Here is a 15,615-nt window from a genome sequence, read left to right on the forward strand (position 1 = left end):
TCCAGCGTATCTCGCAAGCAAGCTATCCCCCGACAGTGCTCGTTTTGGTGCTCGATTTGGCCTCGCGCTTCCACCTCTCGCCCTCCTCCCGTCCTGTCCCGCTCAAGCAACGCTCTGACACAGTTCGGCTGGGCTGCCCATCATGTTGTGCCTCGACTGCCAGCCTCCCGCGAGGGCGGTGCTCCAGCTCGGCCTCGCGCGGGCGCGCGCAGCGGTCCAGCATTGGCCTCTGGCCTGTTGCGGTCCAGATCGGCGTCCGGCCTGTTGCGAGGGCGGCGCTCCAGCTCGCCAGCTCGGCCCCCGCGGACATGCGCCGCGGTCCAGCTCGGCCGCCGGCCTGTCGTGTGGGTGGCGCTCCGGCTCGGCGCAGCACGGACGCGCTTCGCGGTCGAGCTTGGCCACCCGCCTGCCATGCGTCGGCGCTCCGGCTTAACCCCGTGTGGAGGTGAGGGCGAGCACCGCGTCGTGCCGACAACACCCGACGGTGCAGCGCAGGGGCGCGGATGAGGGAGAGGAGAGAACGGCCGCCGCACTGTGATGGCAACGAGGAGGCAGTTGGGGAGTGGAGGGAGAAGGTGGCGACGAAGAGGAGCGCGGCGAAGGGAGTGGAGGGAGAAGGGGGCACGTGTTGATGAATCAGTGTCGCCAACAGCAATAATCAAGGGCATGAACAAACGGCCCAGCAAGCCAGATAGGCCCATTTAGTTGTACGTACTAGCCACCGGCCTGCTAATAGCCCACCATGCCAGGCAGACATTATCTAAAAAAAGGCAGACATGGTCTGAACGTCCATCCGATCGGAACAGTCCAGTTTCTCGGCGCAATCAATCAGTATTCAGAACGCTACGCTAACCGACGATCGACTGTCACGGATCCTCGAGTTTAAGTAGTAACCTAGTAATAATAATAACAAGCCAAGCCAATCCCTAGGCCTAATCTTTGTCGCGACTGGCCTGCTACAGGTATAGGGTGGGAAAACGTACGTAGAGCAGAGAGAGGCCGCAGCTAGCTAGCTACTGGCAAATCAACGTACGAGTACTAGGCACAAGTAGTTGGTCCCTTGTCACGGGTAGGGTACAATACGAACTTGCCGTGCAGCCACGGACCAACCAAACCTGCACGCAGCAACGCAAAGGTATCACGAGGACAGGTTCCTTGATGGTGCAGATCCGGCACGCTGGAGGCTGGATGCATCTCTCTCGTAGTACATACAATTTTGCCGTGCGCCCAATTGGCAATCGATCATGATGGCGGCAGTGGCGTTTCCGGGCGTGGTCCATCTAGCCAAGCCAGGTTGTTCTTTGAGCTCGCAAGTCACATTTACCTAGGAATGTGTGTTTTAATTAGGTGTGTTTGTTTGGCCTGTCGACCATATCATTATCTAGCTTATGGTTACAGAAAAAACATAGCTAGCAAACCTAAGCTGTGTGGCCACAGGCCACAGGTGGAAAATGAAGCAATAACAATGATATATAAAGAGTTATAAATAAATCTGAACAATACACAGGCAAGCACACCCCTACCATCTCTAACCTAAAGCAAAAGAATGCATCCGCACAAGTGAATCAATGCGATGTGAGAGCCCTACTACACTAGTCACAAATTACACAAAAGAGGAAAAAGCGGGAAAAGGGTAGCACGGCCAGTAGCAGCATCGGATCCTGTGGGGTCACAGGCACAGAGCAAAAGCATCCGGGGTCTAGGCGAGCAGCGCCGCCGCGGCCAGCGCCACCGCGACGGCCGACGCGATCGCGCCCGCCGCCCGCCCCGTGGTCCTCCCTGCGGCGCTCTGCAAAACATTGACAGTGTCAGCACATCCGTGAATTCCGTAATTGGTAGTAGTCTGGTCACAAAGGTGCTTGCTGGTAGCAGATCTGAAATCGCTCCTCACTTGAGCCTCTTGCTTTTGTTTTCACAGCGAAAAGTTGAATGGCAGCGGCAGAAGCAGACAACCAGAGGAGGCTCTGTGCTGCCGTATGTGAATGTCACCTGCTCCCAACGTTGAGTCGCTGACAGGAGGGCCTTCGCGTCTGTCGGCGCATCACCAGCGGCTACATTCTGCCACCGACGGTGACACGCCCACCCGTTCTTGGGTTCAGCGAAAATTATTGCACTAAGCTCAGTGCCTCAGCAGCTAATAGTTATAATTCGTTAATACTACGCGGAGCGTGAGAATGATGCGATCGGGCACGAGGCAGAACGGTGAATGCGGCCAGCAAGCAAGCAAAGCGGAGCTCACCGCGGTGTCGGCGGCGGCGGCGTCGCCGCTGGGCCCTGGGGCCTCGGCGTCGGTTGAGGGCGCGTCGGCGGCCTTGTGCTTCTTGGCGACGGGGGCCTCCGCGGCCGGGGCGGGCGCGGCCGCCTTCTTCTTCTTCTTGCTCTTGGGCGGCGGCGACGACGGCTTCTTCTTCTTGGCGGGGGCGGGCGCCTCGGCGGGCTTGGTCTCCGGCGCCGGCGCGGCGGCCGGGACCTCGGGCACGGGCGCGGGCGGCGCGGCGGCGGCGGGGGGCGTCGCAGCGGGCGCCGGGGCGGTGGCCTTGGCAGGGGGCGCAGGCGCAGGGGCCTTGGGCTTGGTCGTCGGCGCCGCGGCGGGGGCCGGGGTGGCGGGGGTGGTGGTCGGCGCGGCGGCGGGGGCAGGGCTGGCCTTGGAGGCGGACTTGGGCGCGGGCGCGGCCGGGGTGGCGGCGGCCGGCGCCGGCGTGGCCTTGGAGGACTTGGGCGGCGCCTGGGCCGGAGCTGCCGCGGGGGACTGCGCGAGGGAGCCCGTGGCCAGGAGGAGGAGGAGGCAGGGGAGGAGGACGGCGCTGCTGGAAGGCCGCTCCATTGCGAGCGCTGGCTGCTGCGGGAGGCTCTCTGGCTGCGACTGCGAGTGGCAACGGGGAGGAGCACTGCACTGTGGGAGTGACGGGGGAGCGGCGCACGCGGACGCGGGATAAATAGGTGGAGGCGGAGGCTCGAAGGAGCGCGGCCGGGGCACTGTGGCCCGACCGGCCTGGGACGGGGACAGCGGGGAGGCGCACGCACGGACACGGAGCGGGGGCGGAGGGATTGGGGTTGGGTTCCGGTGGGGGACGTCACGTCTCGTGGGCTCGTGGCGCGTAGGCCTGCGGCGCCCGGGCGCCTGTAGCGTGCCGTTGGAGCGGTAGGTGTGGGTCGGAGGAGGACCGAGCCAGGCAGGTCAGGCCGCCCGGGCTGGGGTCGGGTTCGGCCGGGGTGGTGTCGGGAGCCGTTGCGGGGCTGCGACTGTCGGCGGGGTTTCCTGACGCGAGCAGGCCGTGTCGTCGTCGAACCCGTCGGTGGCCGTGTTTGGTTAAAAAAAATGAAATTACTGTGGCACATTTGACCACTAATTTAGAGTAGTAAACGAAGTTTAATTACAAAATAACTTTCGCAACCTCCCGTGTAAATCGCGAGACGAATCTAATGAGGCCTTTGACCGCGTGATTAGAGGATGGTTACTGTATCATCACTGTAGCAATCGTCGATTAATTACCGTTATTAGATTCGTCTCGGAAAGTTACATTCATCCCTGAAAAAATTTTGCAAATAGATTTCATTTAGTACTCCATTCATGTGAGATTCTTTTCTCGAGAAACGTGCCGGTAAAAAACCAAACACGGCCAGTGTCAGGCCGCCTCTGGCACCGGAGCCGTTGCCGCGTGTGGCGGGTTACTTGGCGAGCAACTCATGGCGTCGCCGTGTCGCCGGGCTAACTTCACTTGACAGGATAAGGATGATAGTTGCCGCCGGTGGTGGTGGGTCGGCGGGCGCCGCGCGCCGTGCTCATGTGTTCGCCGAGTTTTCTGGGGCTGGTAGCCTGGTACGGCGTCGCGTCGTGCCGGCTTGTTGCGCGACGAGTGCCCGCCTGTCGGTGCGGTTAGTATGTAGTATGTACGCCATTCATCGCACAAAAAAAAAGTTCTTTTGTTTTTCAAGCTGGTAGCTGGACTTAATGACCACGCTGCGGGAATGCAACACTCCAAAGTCCAGGAACTCAGCAAGGACCCTCCAAGAGCTTAGCTAGATTGTCGACGCACAAAAGGGGCCTCCTGCACGCCAGACGTACGCTTAACATGGCTCCATCCAGACTTCAGAGCATCAGCATCCTTTTGCCCGGCCCACCGCCTTTGCAGAATGTTCAATTCGCCAGCTTTTTCTTTGCAAGTCATCTCTTGTTTCTTTTTTCTTTGCAGTTCATTTTCACGTTAATCTGCTCACACATTGTAAGTTGTTTCCTTCCACAGCACCAGCCTGAAAACAAAAACGCAAACGTAAGACGCACTGAGGACGGACTGCCTTTTCTGCACTCGGGCTCGGCGCTTCATGCTAGGCCGTGTGCGTCACATTTCCGTTGGGGCCGTGATCAACCGCGTGCTTATTGCTTACTGGTTGCTGCAATGTCACTGTACAGTGTCGCTGTACAGCGTTAGTTACAGAGAACTCCTAACTACAGGAGTAATCCGAGTTGGTCAGGCCGTATGAGAGCTAATGATAAGCTACCCAAGTTCGTTGATGCATGCAACAATGCGATGCATCATCATGACCATGCGGGCCAAAAGTGAAAGAAAAAAAAAATCACAAACAAAGTAATAAGGGGGCAAAAAGGAAGCTAAGCTAGGAGGCTCGCTGGAAGGATCGGCAGCGGGTGAACCGTTGCTGTCAGCCCGCGGAGGAATACGCAACGGAAATGCTGTGCTCAAGGAAAGAATATGATCGATCCCATCGCTTGTGTTGCATCCACACATGCCTAGTCGGTCATTGTTGTTGCAATGATACAGCCCCCCCCCCCCTTTTGTTCTTTTTGTGTGTCGCTGATGGGGTCACTTCCCAACTAAAGTCCGGTTTGTTGATTCCGTCTAAAACTGGTGTCTTGGACGTTGTTGAAGTTCCAAGTAACCTACCACCCAGGCTTAGACCTCTGTTCTGTATTAGGATTTAGGCGTTTTGAATAGTCAGACGAGTCTGCTGGTAATCCTGGTCTATTTTTGTATCTTTGAAAACGGCAGCTCGATCGTCTGGTTTGCATTGTGCATGTCTTCAGAGGACTCGCTCGCTGAAAAGTTATGAACTTGGAGTTCTAGGGCTAGTATATATGTTAGGTAGAGATGCAGAGAAGAAGAGAACAAGAGGATCGGATCGTCTGATTGCAACAGGCAAGCTACCTATGTCAATGCCTCACAAGTTAATCTATTATATTATTAAAGGAGTGTTAAAAGAAGCCACCACGTTCGTCCAGAGGGTCTAGAAATTCTCACATTAATCTAAAAAAGAGAAGAATTTGCACCGTTAGATTTTATGAAGATCTAACGATTCAAACTAACTCAAGAGTTCATATCAAATATGATTAATAAAGCGCTAATTTCGGATTTAAAAAATTAAGGAAAATTAAGACATGGCAAAGAGTCCATGCTGAATACTATTAGTAAATAGTTTAATTAGGAATTAAAAAAATAATGAAATTAGGGCTTAATCAAAGAGTCCATGTTGAATACAATTACTAAATAGGAAAATTCTGAATTATCAAATTAAAAAAATAGCATTACCACTAGATAAAAATTAATATTAGCTGAATAGCTAAAATTAAAATTAAAAGTATAAATTCTATTATATTATTAAGGGAGTGTTAAAACAAGCCACCAAGTTCGTCGAGAGGGTCTAGAAATTCCTACGTTATTCTATGACTGTCCAATTGTTGTCAGTTGACTAATTTTTTAGTATGTCATATTGTTAGTACCTGTTAAAAGTTTTGCAAATGGATTATGGATTATGCATTCTGTATGATTGAAGAAGAGGGGGGCATGGATAATACGTGAGCTTGATGGAAAAACATATGTTTTAGAATTAATCTGGACTGTTAATACCTCTTTGCAAAGAGATAATGTTGACTTGAATTCCTAGCAACTACTGATAGCTAGCAGCACGGTGGTCGCATGCAACAGGCTGGCAGAGGGAGCCTCTGACGCGATGTGCCCCCGGTGTCGTGGCACTGCCCCGACGTGAAGGGATGTCGAAGATGGATGGACGGACGATTTCGTGATGATGATGGAGTAAAGAAACGCGATGAGATGTCAAATACGATTAATAAATAGCTAATTTCGAATTTAAAAAATAAAAAAGGACATGACAAAGTGTCCATACCAAATACGATTAGTAAACATAGCTTAATTTGGAATTAAAAAAATAAGGAAATTAGGACTTAACCAAAGAGTCCATGTTGAATACAATTACTAAATAGGCAAATTCGGAATTATAAAATTTAAAAAATTAGCATTGGCACATGACAAAAAAATTATTATTAGCCAAATAGCTAAATTAAAAATTAAAAGTATAAAAAAATTGGCATCAAATATGATTAATAAATAGATAAATGCAAGAACTAGAATAAAAAATTATTGTTGATATGTGTAGTGATTATGAATCATATTAAGAAGAAAAATAGCTAAATAAATAGTATCAAATGCAATAATAAAAATCCAAGTTTGAGTTTCATGGAAAATAAAGATAATAAATACTCCAAATTAATGAAGATCTAAATAGTATTTGTGTATAGGATTTACACCATTCGATTTAACGAAGAATTAACTATCTAAATTGGACAAAAGAGTCCATGCCCAATTTAATGAGATGCAATATTTTAAACTACCAAAAAGTGGTTGTATCCAATTAAAATTAAATACAGGGTCCGCATGACATAAAAACTCATTTTACCATCTATGTCTCGCATTAACCTTCCTTAAAGATGCAAAAAAAATGGCAGCAGCATAAGCGTGACAACACGATCATAGTTGTATTGTATTGGTACTGTTGAAAGAGATAATTGCTTTGAAAAATCTTTGGAACGCCCTGCACTACGACGCAACCATAGTCTTTGCCCGAGATTTCGAATCACAACTTTTTGAGTCTCAAGAACGTCCTGCAGTACATGCAGCTGCATGAAGCACACTGGATTCTACTCAAAATCATTGCCGAACTCAATCAATCCATTTCTTCTGGAGCAACCAAACGTCAAGATAGGGACGAAAAAATAATGATGATGCGCAGAGTTTCACATATTGCAATCTATTGCAAGACCATTGGCACCTTATGATTGTAAGTTTGGGCCAATGAATACGCAGACAAATTAATGTGAGAGAAATATCCGCTAAAGAATCAATGCTTTCTCCAAACAAGGATTATCATCATAAATATTGCATATTCTTGAACAACTTTAGTTATACAAACTAATCTAATGGTGGTCAACAAAGAATTATAATTCTATGGGTATATAAATAGTTCCATACAAGTAATAATCACTGGGATAAAGGGTAAAGCACCGAAACCTACAAATAAATGTGACTATTATTAGCTCAATCTAAATAGATGCATGGGAAAAATCAGGGAGTTAGTCATGTGAGGAATCAAATAGCATAGATAATTATTAACATTGTTATCCCCATCTAATCTTCTATAAGTACACACTAGGCATGGAACACAAATGTGATGGATACCTCTAAAGAAGTATAGAGAAAGAGAAGAGAAAAAAAATAGAAGCACCAAGATTGAACGGGCAAGGAAAGTAGAAAAAGGAGAATAGAAAAAGAAGGCAGGAAAAATGAGAAAATGTGGGCAAAAGAAAAAAGACAAAATTGAATTTATTGGTTTAGTCTATAAATAATATCATTAGAATGAGAAAAATATTAATTTATAGCCATGTCATGTTGGACATTTGACATCTTTCATATATTCATGAAAAAAATAGAAGAAGCGGTTCTACCGAACGGTTTTCAAATTAGCTCTATATCCATAAAAAAAGCTGCTCCATCAAAGAAGCCACAGCTGAAGTTATTTTAGCCACAGATACACGCCTGAAGCCCTGCTAATCTATCTCAAAGTTGATTGCCTACAGTACAAAATCAAATGATTCAAACAAATATACGTTGTCGATGCTCCACTTCGCTCAGAAAAAAAACCCTGAGGCACAATACTAAACATGAAACTTCTCCATTAGATGCATCGGATGCGATACACACTAATCAATTTCAAATATACCGAGGAACAAAATAGAAGATAGAGAAATCAATAAAAATTGCTAGAGAAAATGAAAAATAAAAAAAAAGAGTTAGAAACAACAACAAAGATATATATGGAACTATCTATCACCGAGATGACAAAACTCTAAAGTAGACCAATATATGCAGTCATATGGGCTAAAAATAAATAAATTGTGCAGTAACCAAAGTGGAAAAAATAATAATATGTTCGGTTAAATAAAAAATTTAAAACATATATGCATTAACATAGCACGCATATATATAAGTTTTGCATAACATTTATTTACCAAAGCCAGCTGGAGGCCTCAACTTATTTTTTAACATAACTTTTTTTTGTCTAATCCATGATCATTTTTATTTCGCTCCGATGATGAGTCAGGTCTAGATCTGCTAGATGCTACTTAAGTGCTCTAACAACTACAATAGATATATTTTCGCTAAATATTAATCAAAATATTGCAAGATACAAATCGAACTCCAACATCTAAGTTACTGATTGTTGGCAAATATAACTATCAAATACATATAAATATATTTCATAATTATAAAAAAACTTTATATGAATACAATTATGTACAATTTGCTCCGTATTCAAGGTGATCCAAAATTGAATTCAATCCTCAAATTTAGATTTTGCAGGTTTAAGTACTAAAATATGTAACTATAATATAGAATAAAGCAACATAAAAAGTGATGATTGATATGAACTCCTATGCATAGAAAGCTGTAAGTAGTATAATATTCAACAAGAGCAAACGAGAGGTAAATAAATTACAAAATACATCTCTTCTGTCAATGTAAATATTTTTAAAAAAATAAATAAAAAACTAGCTACTCACGCTATTAGCGCGGGCCACCTTGCTAGTTTTAATAATGAAGCAGGAAATAAACTCATGCAAATCTTAATGTACATCGCAACGACCAAGACATTTCTTGTTGTTGATGCCAATGAAGAAAACGTTGTGTTTGTGCCAATAACAAATGCTACTAGATTTGAAGAATTCCCAATCGTCCTTGCTTATTCTGAACAAAAAAAAGATATAATTTCTTCCAAAAGTAAGCATCGCTTCGTATTGGAAAACAAGTAAACTGTACTGCAGTTGAGCAAACCTGTTTCATCATCCGTTTTCAAATGAGGTGCCAAACTTTCAGATGACAGATAAGTTTAGTTATTTGAAGGGATTAACAACACATAATTTGTATCTAGATACAAATTATGTGTTGTTAATTCCTTCAAATAAAAACGATGGTACAGCCTCCACACTCAAAATCGTATCCATATAAAATCATTCTCCATCCTTCAAAATCATTCTCCTAATAATGCTCAAATTATGGTGACAAGACAAGCATGCATGCATGCAAAGATCGATGGTTGGTTGAGAAGTGACGGCGAGGGGGCCTGCACTGTTTCAGAGCTAAGCTGGGATGAAGCTGGCCTGCACCTCCAACAGCTACCTGATGTTTACCTTCAGACGGCCAATTTGACATGGACATGTTCGGATCGGTAAGTCGCAACGAACACAACGGGAGCAGGAACATCGTTTTCCATCCACAAGTAGTACAAATTTTAGACCAAGTTTAATCCAGATTTAAGTATTGTGGTTTGGAGCGAGGGCATGCACGCCTGCGTGCCAAGTCTCTGTCATGTGTCTAGCTCCAGTCAAGGATATATACTTCATTCAGGCTGTGCACCGACAACTTAGGGCAGTTTGTCGATCAACACATACTTGGGATACCAATCTTCATGTGCTTTTACTAAGCTCTGACGCGCTGTTGTTCTCAAGCTGTCAAGCACCGTGGGCTGCGGAGAAATGGAACTTACTTTTGGCCTCCGTTTGACTACTCCGGCCTGGTCAGGTTGCAACGCTGTCGATCGCTTTGGGCAATGGGCAATCAACTGCCAATTACAGACCTGTGACCTTCACCTTCCTCTCGAAAGCACGACAGCGGTTACCTCAACGCCTTCGGTCTTTTCTTTTTTTTTTTTGAAAGGGAAACAACAAACTTTCATTCGACAACTAGACCAGCACAGTCGCTGGTTACAACAAACTTTCTGTGAACGCCTTCGGTCTTGGAGCCAAAGAAAATCTCTAACTTACGAAAACGCTGCGATTCCCGGGCCGTGGAGCGGGTCCACATCGCCCGTAACCCGTTAACAGTCCGATCCACCTAACTCGCTGCCTCGACCGTCCGATGCGGCTCGGGCCGGGTCTGTCGCCCGTTATTCCACGCATCCGAGCACTCGGGAACCTTCGCGGAGCCGCACCGAGGCCGGCCTATCCCCTCCACGGCCGCCGCCTGCGCCTCCCCACACCTGCCCCGCGGCTCGCCGCTCTCCCCCACCGGCTAGCCGAGGCCCCCCTGTGGCTGGCTCCTTGCGGCGACGGCCGAGGAACACGCGGCCGGCTCCTCCAGCAAAAAAGCAGCGAGCGCGAGGGGAGGCCCCCCCGCAGCTGACTCCTCGCGTCGGCGGCCGACGGCCACGCCACCGGCGGCTCCTCCAGCAGAGCGGCAGCAAGCCAGCAAGGTTGGGGGAGGGGACGCAGTCTCCCCTGCCTTTTTCTCTTGCCCAGATCTTCGCAAGGAACTCCGAAGGAACACCGTCGCAAGCTCTTCGCTGGGAGCCTGGTACCCAACCACCGCAAATTGTCCAGGTAATTTGTTTTCCTCTCTGCCGCCTAGCTGTTAGAGATCACTGCGGCTGCCCTCCGCTTAGTTTAATCTGTATAAATTAGTACTATTCAGTTAATGTGTAGTAATTTCGTAGCCTGACATGCAAATCGAATTTAGTGTTGCGGCCTCATCTCTGTTGTGTATCTTTGGTTAGATTTGTTCTATCCTGTAGCACTTCACTGGAAACCAATCACTAATTGTAATGTGTGTTTATCTATACTTACAATAACAATATAATAATTCAAATTTGCTTTGTACTTTCAGGAAGCCAAAAGAACAACCTATCCCAAATTAAAAAGAAATAATAGTTAACAGGTATGTAACATAAACAAGTTTGTTCTTGATGCATCATGAAAAGATAAACTGTTGAATTACTATCGGTAATCGTGTGGGTGCTGTCATTCAAGTCAAACAGGACAGATGAAACATAACTTCCAAACACTCGAACTCGAAGTTAGATGCATCCATTACCAACTCTAGATGATTCATTGCCTCTGGTATAATGGCTCATACCCTATTGGATGAGGCTCACCACCTACCATGATCATTGAAGTTGTCTAAAGTATGTTGTTCAGTTATGTGCTTACCAAAATCTTTGTAAGATATCTTTCCTATATCCAGCAATGAAATGTTTGCGTAGTAGTATCTGACACTAAGAAGACAAGTCTTTTGACAGTATATTTAGGTTCCTGGAATTGTCTTTGCAAGAGGACCTGCATTGCTGTGTTGATTCTACTGAGCAGGTATAATATCATGATTTAGGGCACATAGATGATGTTCAGTTAGTAAATTCTTCCATTGACACAGCTCCTAAATTTCTAGGTTAGAGTTATTGGAAATTTTGTTTGGAACCTCCAACTGGAATGCTAGATGATGAAAAAGGTGATTTTGTTGGCACCGCAGTCTGTGAGGTTAGCAACTTTTCTTATCCTAATCTAACGAGTATTTAAGTTCAGGTATTATTTTTAGGGAATAAGTCAGGCTTGTTGGTCCTGCCTGATATTGGTTCACATTTGACATACCACAATATATCATTGTTGCTGTCATATTTCCTACTTGAACCTGTAAAGCATGATCTGTAACTGCTGACTGGTTAAAGAAAAAACTGGTAACCTTTTTTTAGTTTGCTAACATCTGATGCAATCATGCAGCTTCTATTCCAGAAAAGAATTGTCCGAGTAGGCCGGGTAACTCAGTTTTGCCGGAGATTAGGCAGCATTGAGTAGGTAATCTTTATTTGGAATCTTACATGAGCATAATTTAGTCCTCTTGAGAGGCTAGCCCTGCAAGATCGGTGCTGGACTGGGGAGCGTCGGCGACGCCACAACCTTCAGCAGTCAGCGGAGTGCGCCCTCTGCGCGCAGGAGGACGAGTCCATCGACCACCTCCTGCTTGGTTGCGTCTTTAGCAGGGAGGTTTGGTTCAGGACTCTAAACCCACTGGGTTTGGCTGCTCTAGCTCCCTTGCCGGTAGATTCACTTGCAGATTGGTAGCTTGCAGCTCGGAAGCAGGTCCCAAAGGTGCATCGGAAAGGGTTTGACTCCCTTGTCACCCTCGTCTGCTGGTCGCTTTGGAAGGAGCGTAATAGTCGTGTCTTTGAGGGTAGATCGGAGCAGCCGTCTGTGGTTTGCTCCAAGGTAGCGAGCGAGATCTCAGTGTGGGTCTTAGCTGGTTTTGTGTCCCTTAGGTCACTCAGCGTTGTTGTGTAATTAAACTTTAAAGATAGGGGGCGGCGCTCGGTGCCGTGTAATACTCTTAAGTGCCAGGATCACTTAGGTGATCTTAGTACTTGGTCGCTCTTTTTCCGCTTAATGAAATAACGTGCTTCAGCACGTTCGCGAAAAAAAAGATATGAAACATGTGACCAACTGTGATATGGAGCATCAACCGAATTACAAGTTGCTGATTTTTGCAAATTCAGTCTGTAGCTGCATCTGCCAACATTCCTACAAAGCTTTTGATTTCGTGGTAAAGTTGGAAGGGTTAAAGCATCATGCTACTTGGCATTTCTGAGAAGTTCGCTTGTAACGGCAGCCATGTGGTTTTCAGAACTTGACGGGAGCCACCGACCACCAGGATGCCAGCAACATCGACGTCCACTTGCCCAAGCTAAAGCCCCAAGGTGAGAGAGGGCGTGGACAACACGGTTAGTCGATCGACTGCAACGTCTGTGTATTATTTGCTTACAATACAAATAAGTATGGGGTCTCCTGCGAGAAACATCTACGAGTACTTAGCTAATATTATATATGTTTGGTTTATTCTTTCCGGCAATCTAATTATTGGATCATCCACTACAGAATACACAACTCTCGATAATTCGTTGTCATTATTATAATTCTTTCGATCAAGTGGATGTTAGTGAACAAGCATGGTAAATAGGCATTCATAATACTGACCTCCATAAAGAAGATCAGATGTTAATAACATTCTTGTCTGTTGAAATGTCCTTTTTATTTGTTTATTAAACTTTGTGAGACACATTCAGTAGGACTTTTTATATCATGGGGTTAAGGCCTCAACTACACAACTTAATACAATCAGCTTCCGTAAATATACTCTGTCTCTACTGCCTGTATAGAGTGAATCTATCTTTCTTAAACTCAATTCCTATGTATATGTTGGTGTAGTGAAAATGGCCTCTCATGCCATATTTTAATATAATGTTTTGGTGATTGATATAGACAACACAACACTTGGACTAATATGATTGTTAAGAAAATCATTCTCAGGCTTTTAGGTTCAAGTGATGACAAAGAGAAGATAGGCGTAGCTAGGCCCGAGGTTTGAGGCATTTTGCTATCATCGGTTAAACCAACGTAGGGCAAAATGAACTCACCGGTGCAATCACAGAGAAGGTCTGCGGGCTAGGGTTTTACACCGGATTAACCGACGTTGAAGAAAATGCATACATCGGTGCATTGCCAGATGAAGACAGATGAAATTCTATACACCGGTTAAACCGACGATTACATATTGGTGAACGTCGGTGCAGTTGTCCAGAGAGTTAGTTTTTCAGTAACTACACTCACCGGTTAAACCGACGTTTCTATTACATTCACCGGTTGATTACGTCGGTCGATTGAGGTAGCCGTTGAAGTATAACGGCTAGTTGGAAAATGCACTCACTGGTTAAACCGGTGATGACAAAAAGTTGAGCGTCGGATCAACCGACGTTAAGGGTTTTTGTCAACCTTTTTCCAACGGCTAGTTTGGGGTGTGTGGGCTATATATATGCCACCCCACGGCTCATTTGATAGTGCTGGAGACCATACAAGCATACTAGAGTAAAAGATCATCTCCAACCATCCTAGAGCTTCATTGTACATCATATAGGCTTAAGCACACTTGTGAGAGTGCTTAGTGCTTGTAATAGGGATTAGTTCTTGCGAGAGCTCCCTTGAGAGAAGCCTTGCTGCGGCAAGCAACTTGTGATCCGTCGTGTGACCCTCCGTCTTGGTATGGAGTGGCAACGACACTTTGTGCGGGGGAAGAGGAGGCCCCCTCCTTGGTGGAGAAGCTCCGTAGTGGATTACGGCCGGGTGACCGAGAGAGACGGTGGCGGTGCACGAGACTCGGTGTCTTAGGGGCACTTGCCTTTGCTTGCCGGCATCGCCTTGGTGGCGTAGTGCAAGACGGTGATCGGAAGAGCCTCGGTGTCCCGTGGACGTAGGCGTTTATGCCGAACCACATTACATGACCGTGTCTACTCGGGAGTTTGCATCCCTCTTGCACTTACCTCTTTACTTATCGCATTACGTTTCCGTATTTACTCTACCTTGCATACCTTTACTTTCCTAGTTAGTTTGATTAGGATTAGCTAGGTTGCAAGTCTTTTAGGGGTAAGTAGAGAGTAGCATAGATAAACCTTAGTCATAACTAGCATGTGTAGGACGTGTTAGGTTTATCTTATGCAAGTAGTTTGAGCCCTAGGTTAAAAAGCGATTAGCGATCCTATTCACCCCCTCCCCCTCTAGGGTCAGACACCCCGGTGATCCTTACAACTTCCGTGCATGTGACTTTCTTTTCACTTTATACAAGGAGGGTTGGTGCAGGATTTAGATAGCCGTTGGAGAGAAGCTGCCAGAAATGTGCTTAACGCCGGTTAATCCGACATACCCCAAAAGCCATCATCGGTTCAACCGGTGTATGTAAACTGTCACTTGAAAAACTAGCCGTTAGCAATTAACCGGTGTATCGCCGGTTTAACCGATGCAATCAACCGGTGTATGTAAAATTAGCGTCGGTTTAACCGGTGATTGTAACTTCTTCACGTTCCTCCAAAAACCACCTCTCTGGACAACTGAACCGATGTAATTGACCGATGCATCGTCGGTTCAACCGGTGTAGGTATTTTCCTCGATCTTCGTTTGGTAATGCACCGACGTATGCATTTTCTTGAACGTCGGTTAATCCGGTGTAAAACCCTAGCCCGCAGACCTTCTCTGTGATTGCACCGGTGAGTTCATTTTGCCCTTCGGGGTGGCCCTTCGGGCCTTGCTACACCTCTCTTCTCTTTGTCATCACTTGAACCTAAAAGCCTGAGAATAGTCATCTTAACAATCACATTAGTCCAAGTGTCGTGTTGTCTATATCAATCACCAAAACATTATATTGAAATATGGCATGAGAGGCCATTTTCGCTACAGAAGTTTCCTTTCTGAATCAGCAACACATGTTTCTAACACATGAAAGAAAGTTTCGTTTCTGAAAGTCACCCAGACAAAGAATAGCTCTAATTACAAAAGGAGTTTTTTTCTTTCTCTTTTTTTTGCATACACAAAATATAGTCGAAACATTAGACACAGAAGCAAGAAACATGTGAACCTGTTCATTTTGGACTCGCACGCAAGGAAGCACGTAGAAAAGCCCACTTCCCGGCCTCGAATGGCCGATGCAGCACGCATATGCA

At 46.1% G+C, this 15,615-nt stretch overlaps 1 protein-coding gene and 1 long non-coding RNA gene across 3 annotated transcripts; one reads left to right on the top strand and one right to left on the bottom strand.

Annotated features, from left to right (window-relative positions):
• Positions 1-1,452: 1,452 nt before the first annotated feature.
• Positions 1,453-2,930, bottom strand: LOC120651989 (skin secretory protein xP2-like). The gene is made up of 2 exons (XM_039929672.1): positions 2,240-2,930; positions 1,453-1,789 (listed from the first exon to the last, which is right to left on the bottom strand). Exons 1-2 carry the CDS (start codon positions 2,822-2,824, stop codon positions 1,700-1,702), a joined length of 675 nt encoding a protein of 224 aa, XP_039785606.1. The 5' UTR covers positions 2,825-2,930; the 3' UTR covers positions 1,453-1,699.
• Positions 2,931-10,130: 7,200 nt separating this feature from the next.
• LOC120651990 lies at positions 10,131-12,551 on the top strand. 2 transcript variants are annotated; one of them, XR_005666408.1, is made up of 5 exons: positions 10,131-10,684; positions 10,968-11,018; positions 11,380-11,446; positions 11,526-11,614; positions 11,855-12,551. It is a non-coding gene; the product is annotated as an uncharacterized LOC120651990 (long non-coding RNA). The 2 variants fall into 2 exon arrangements; XR_005666407.1 differs by lacking the exon at positions 10,968-11,018 and having other exon boundaries at positions 10,148-10,684.
• Positions 12,552-15,615: the final 3,064 nt, after the last annotated feature.

The sequence above is a fragment of the Panicum virgatum genome, chromosome 9K, assembly GCF_016808335.1.
Source record: "Panicum virgatum strain AP13 chromosome 9K, P.virgatum_v5, whole genome shotgun sequence".
In the NCBI taxonomy this organism is placed as follows: Eukaryota; Viridiplantae; Streptophyta; class Magnoliopsida; order Poales; family Poaceae; genus Panicum; species Panicum virgatum.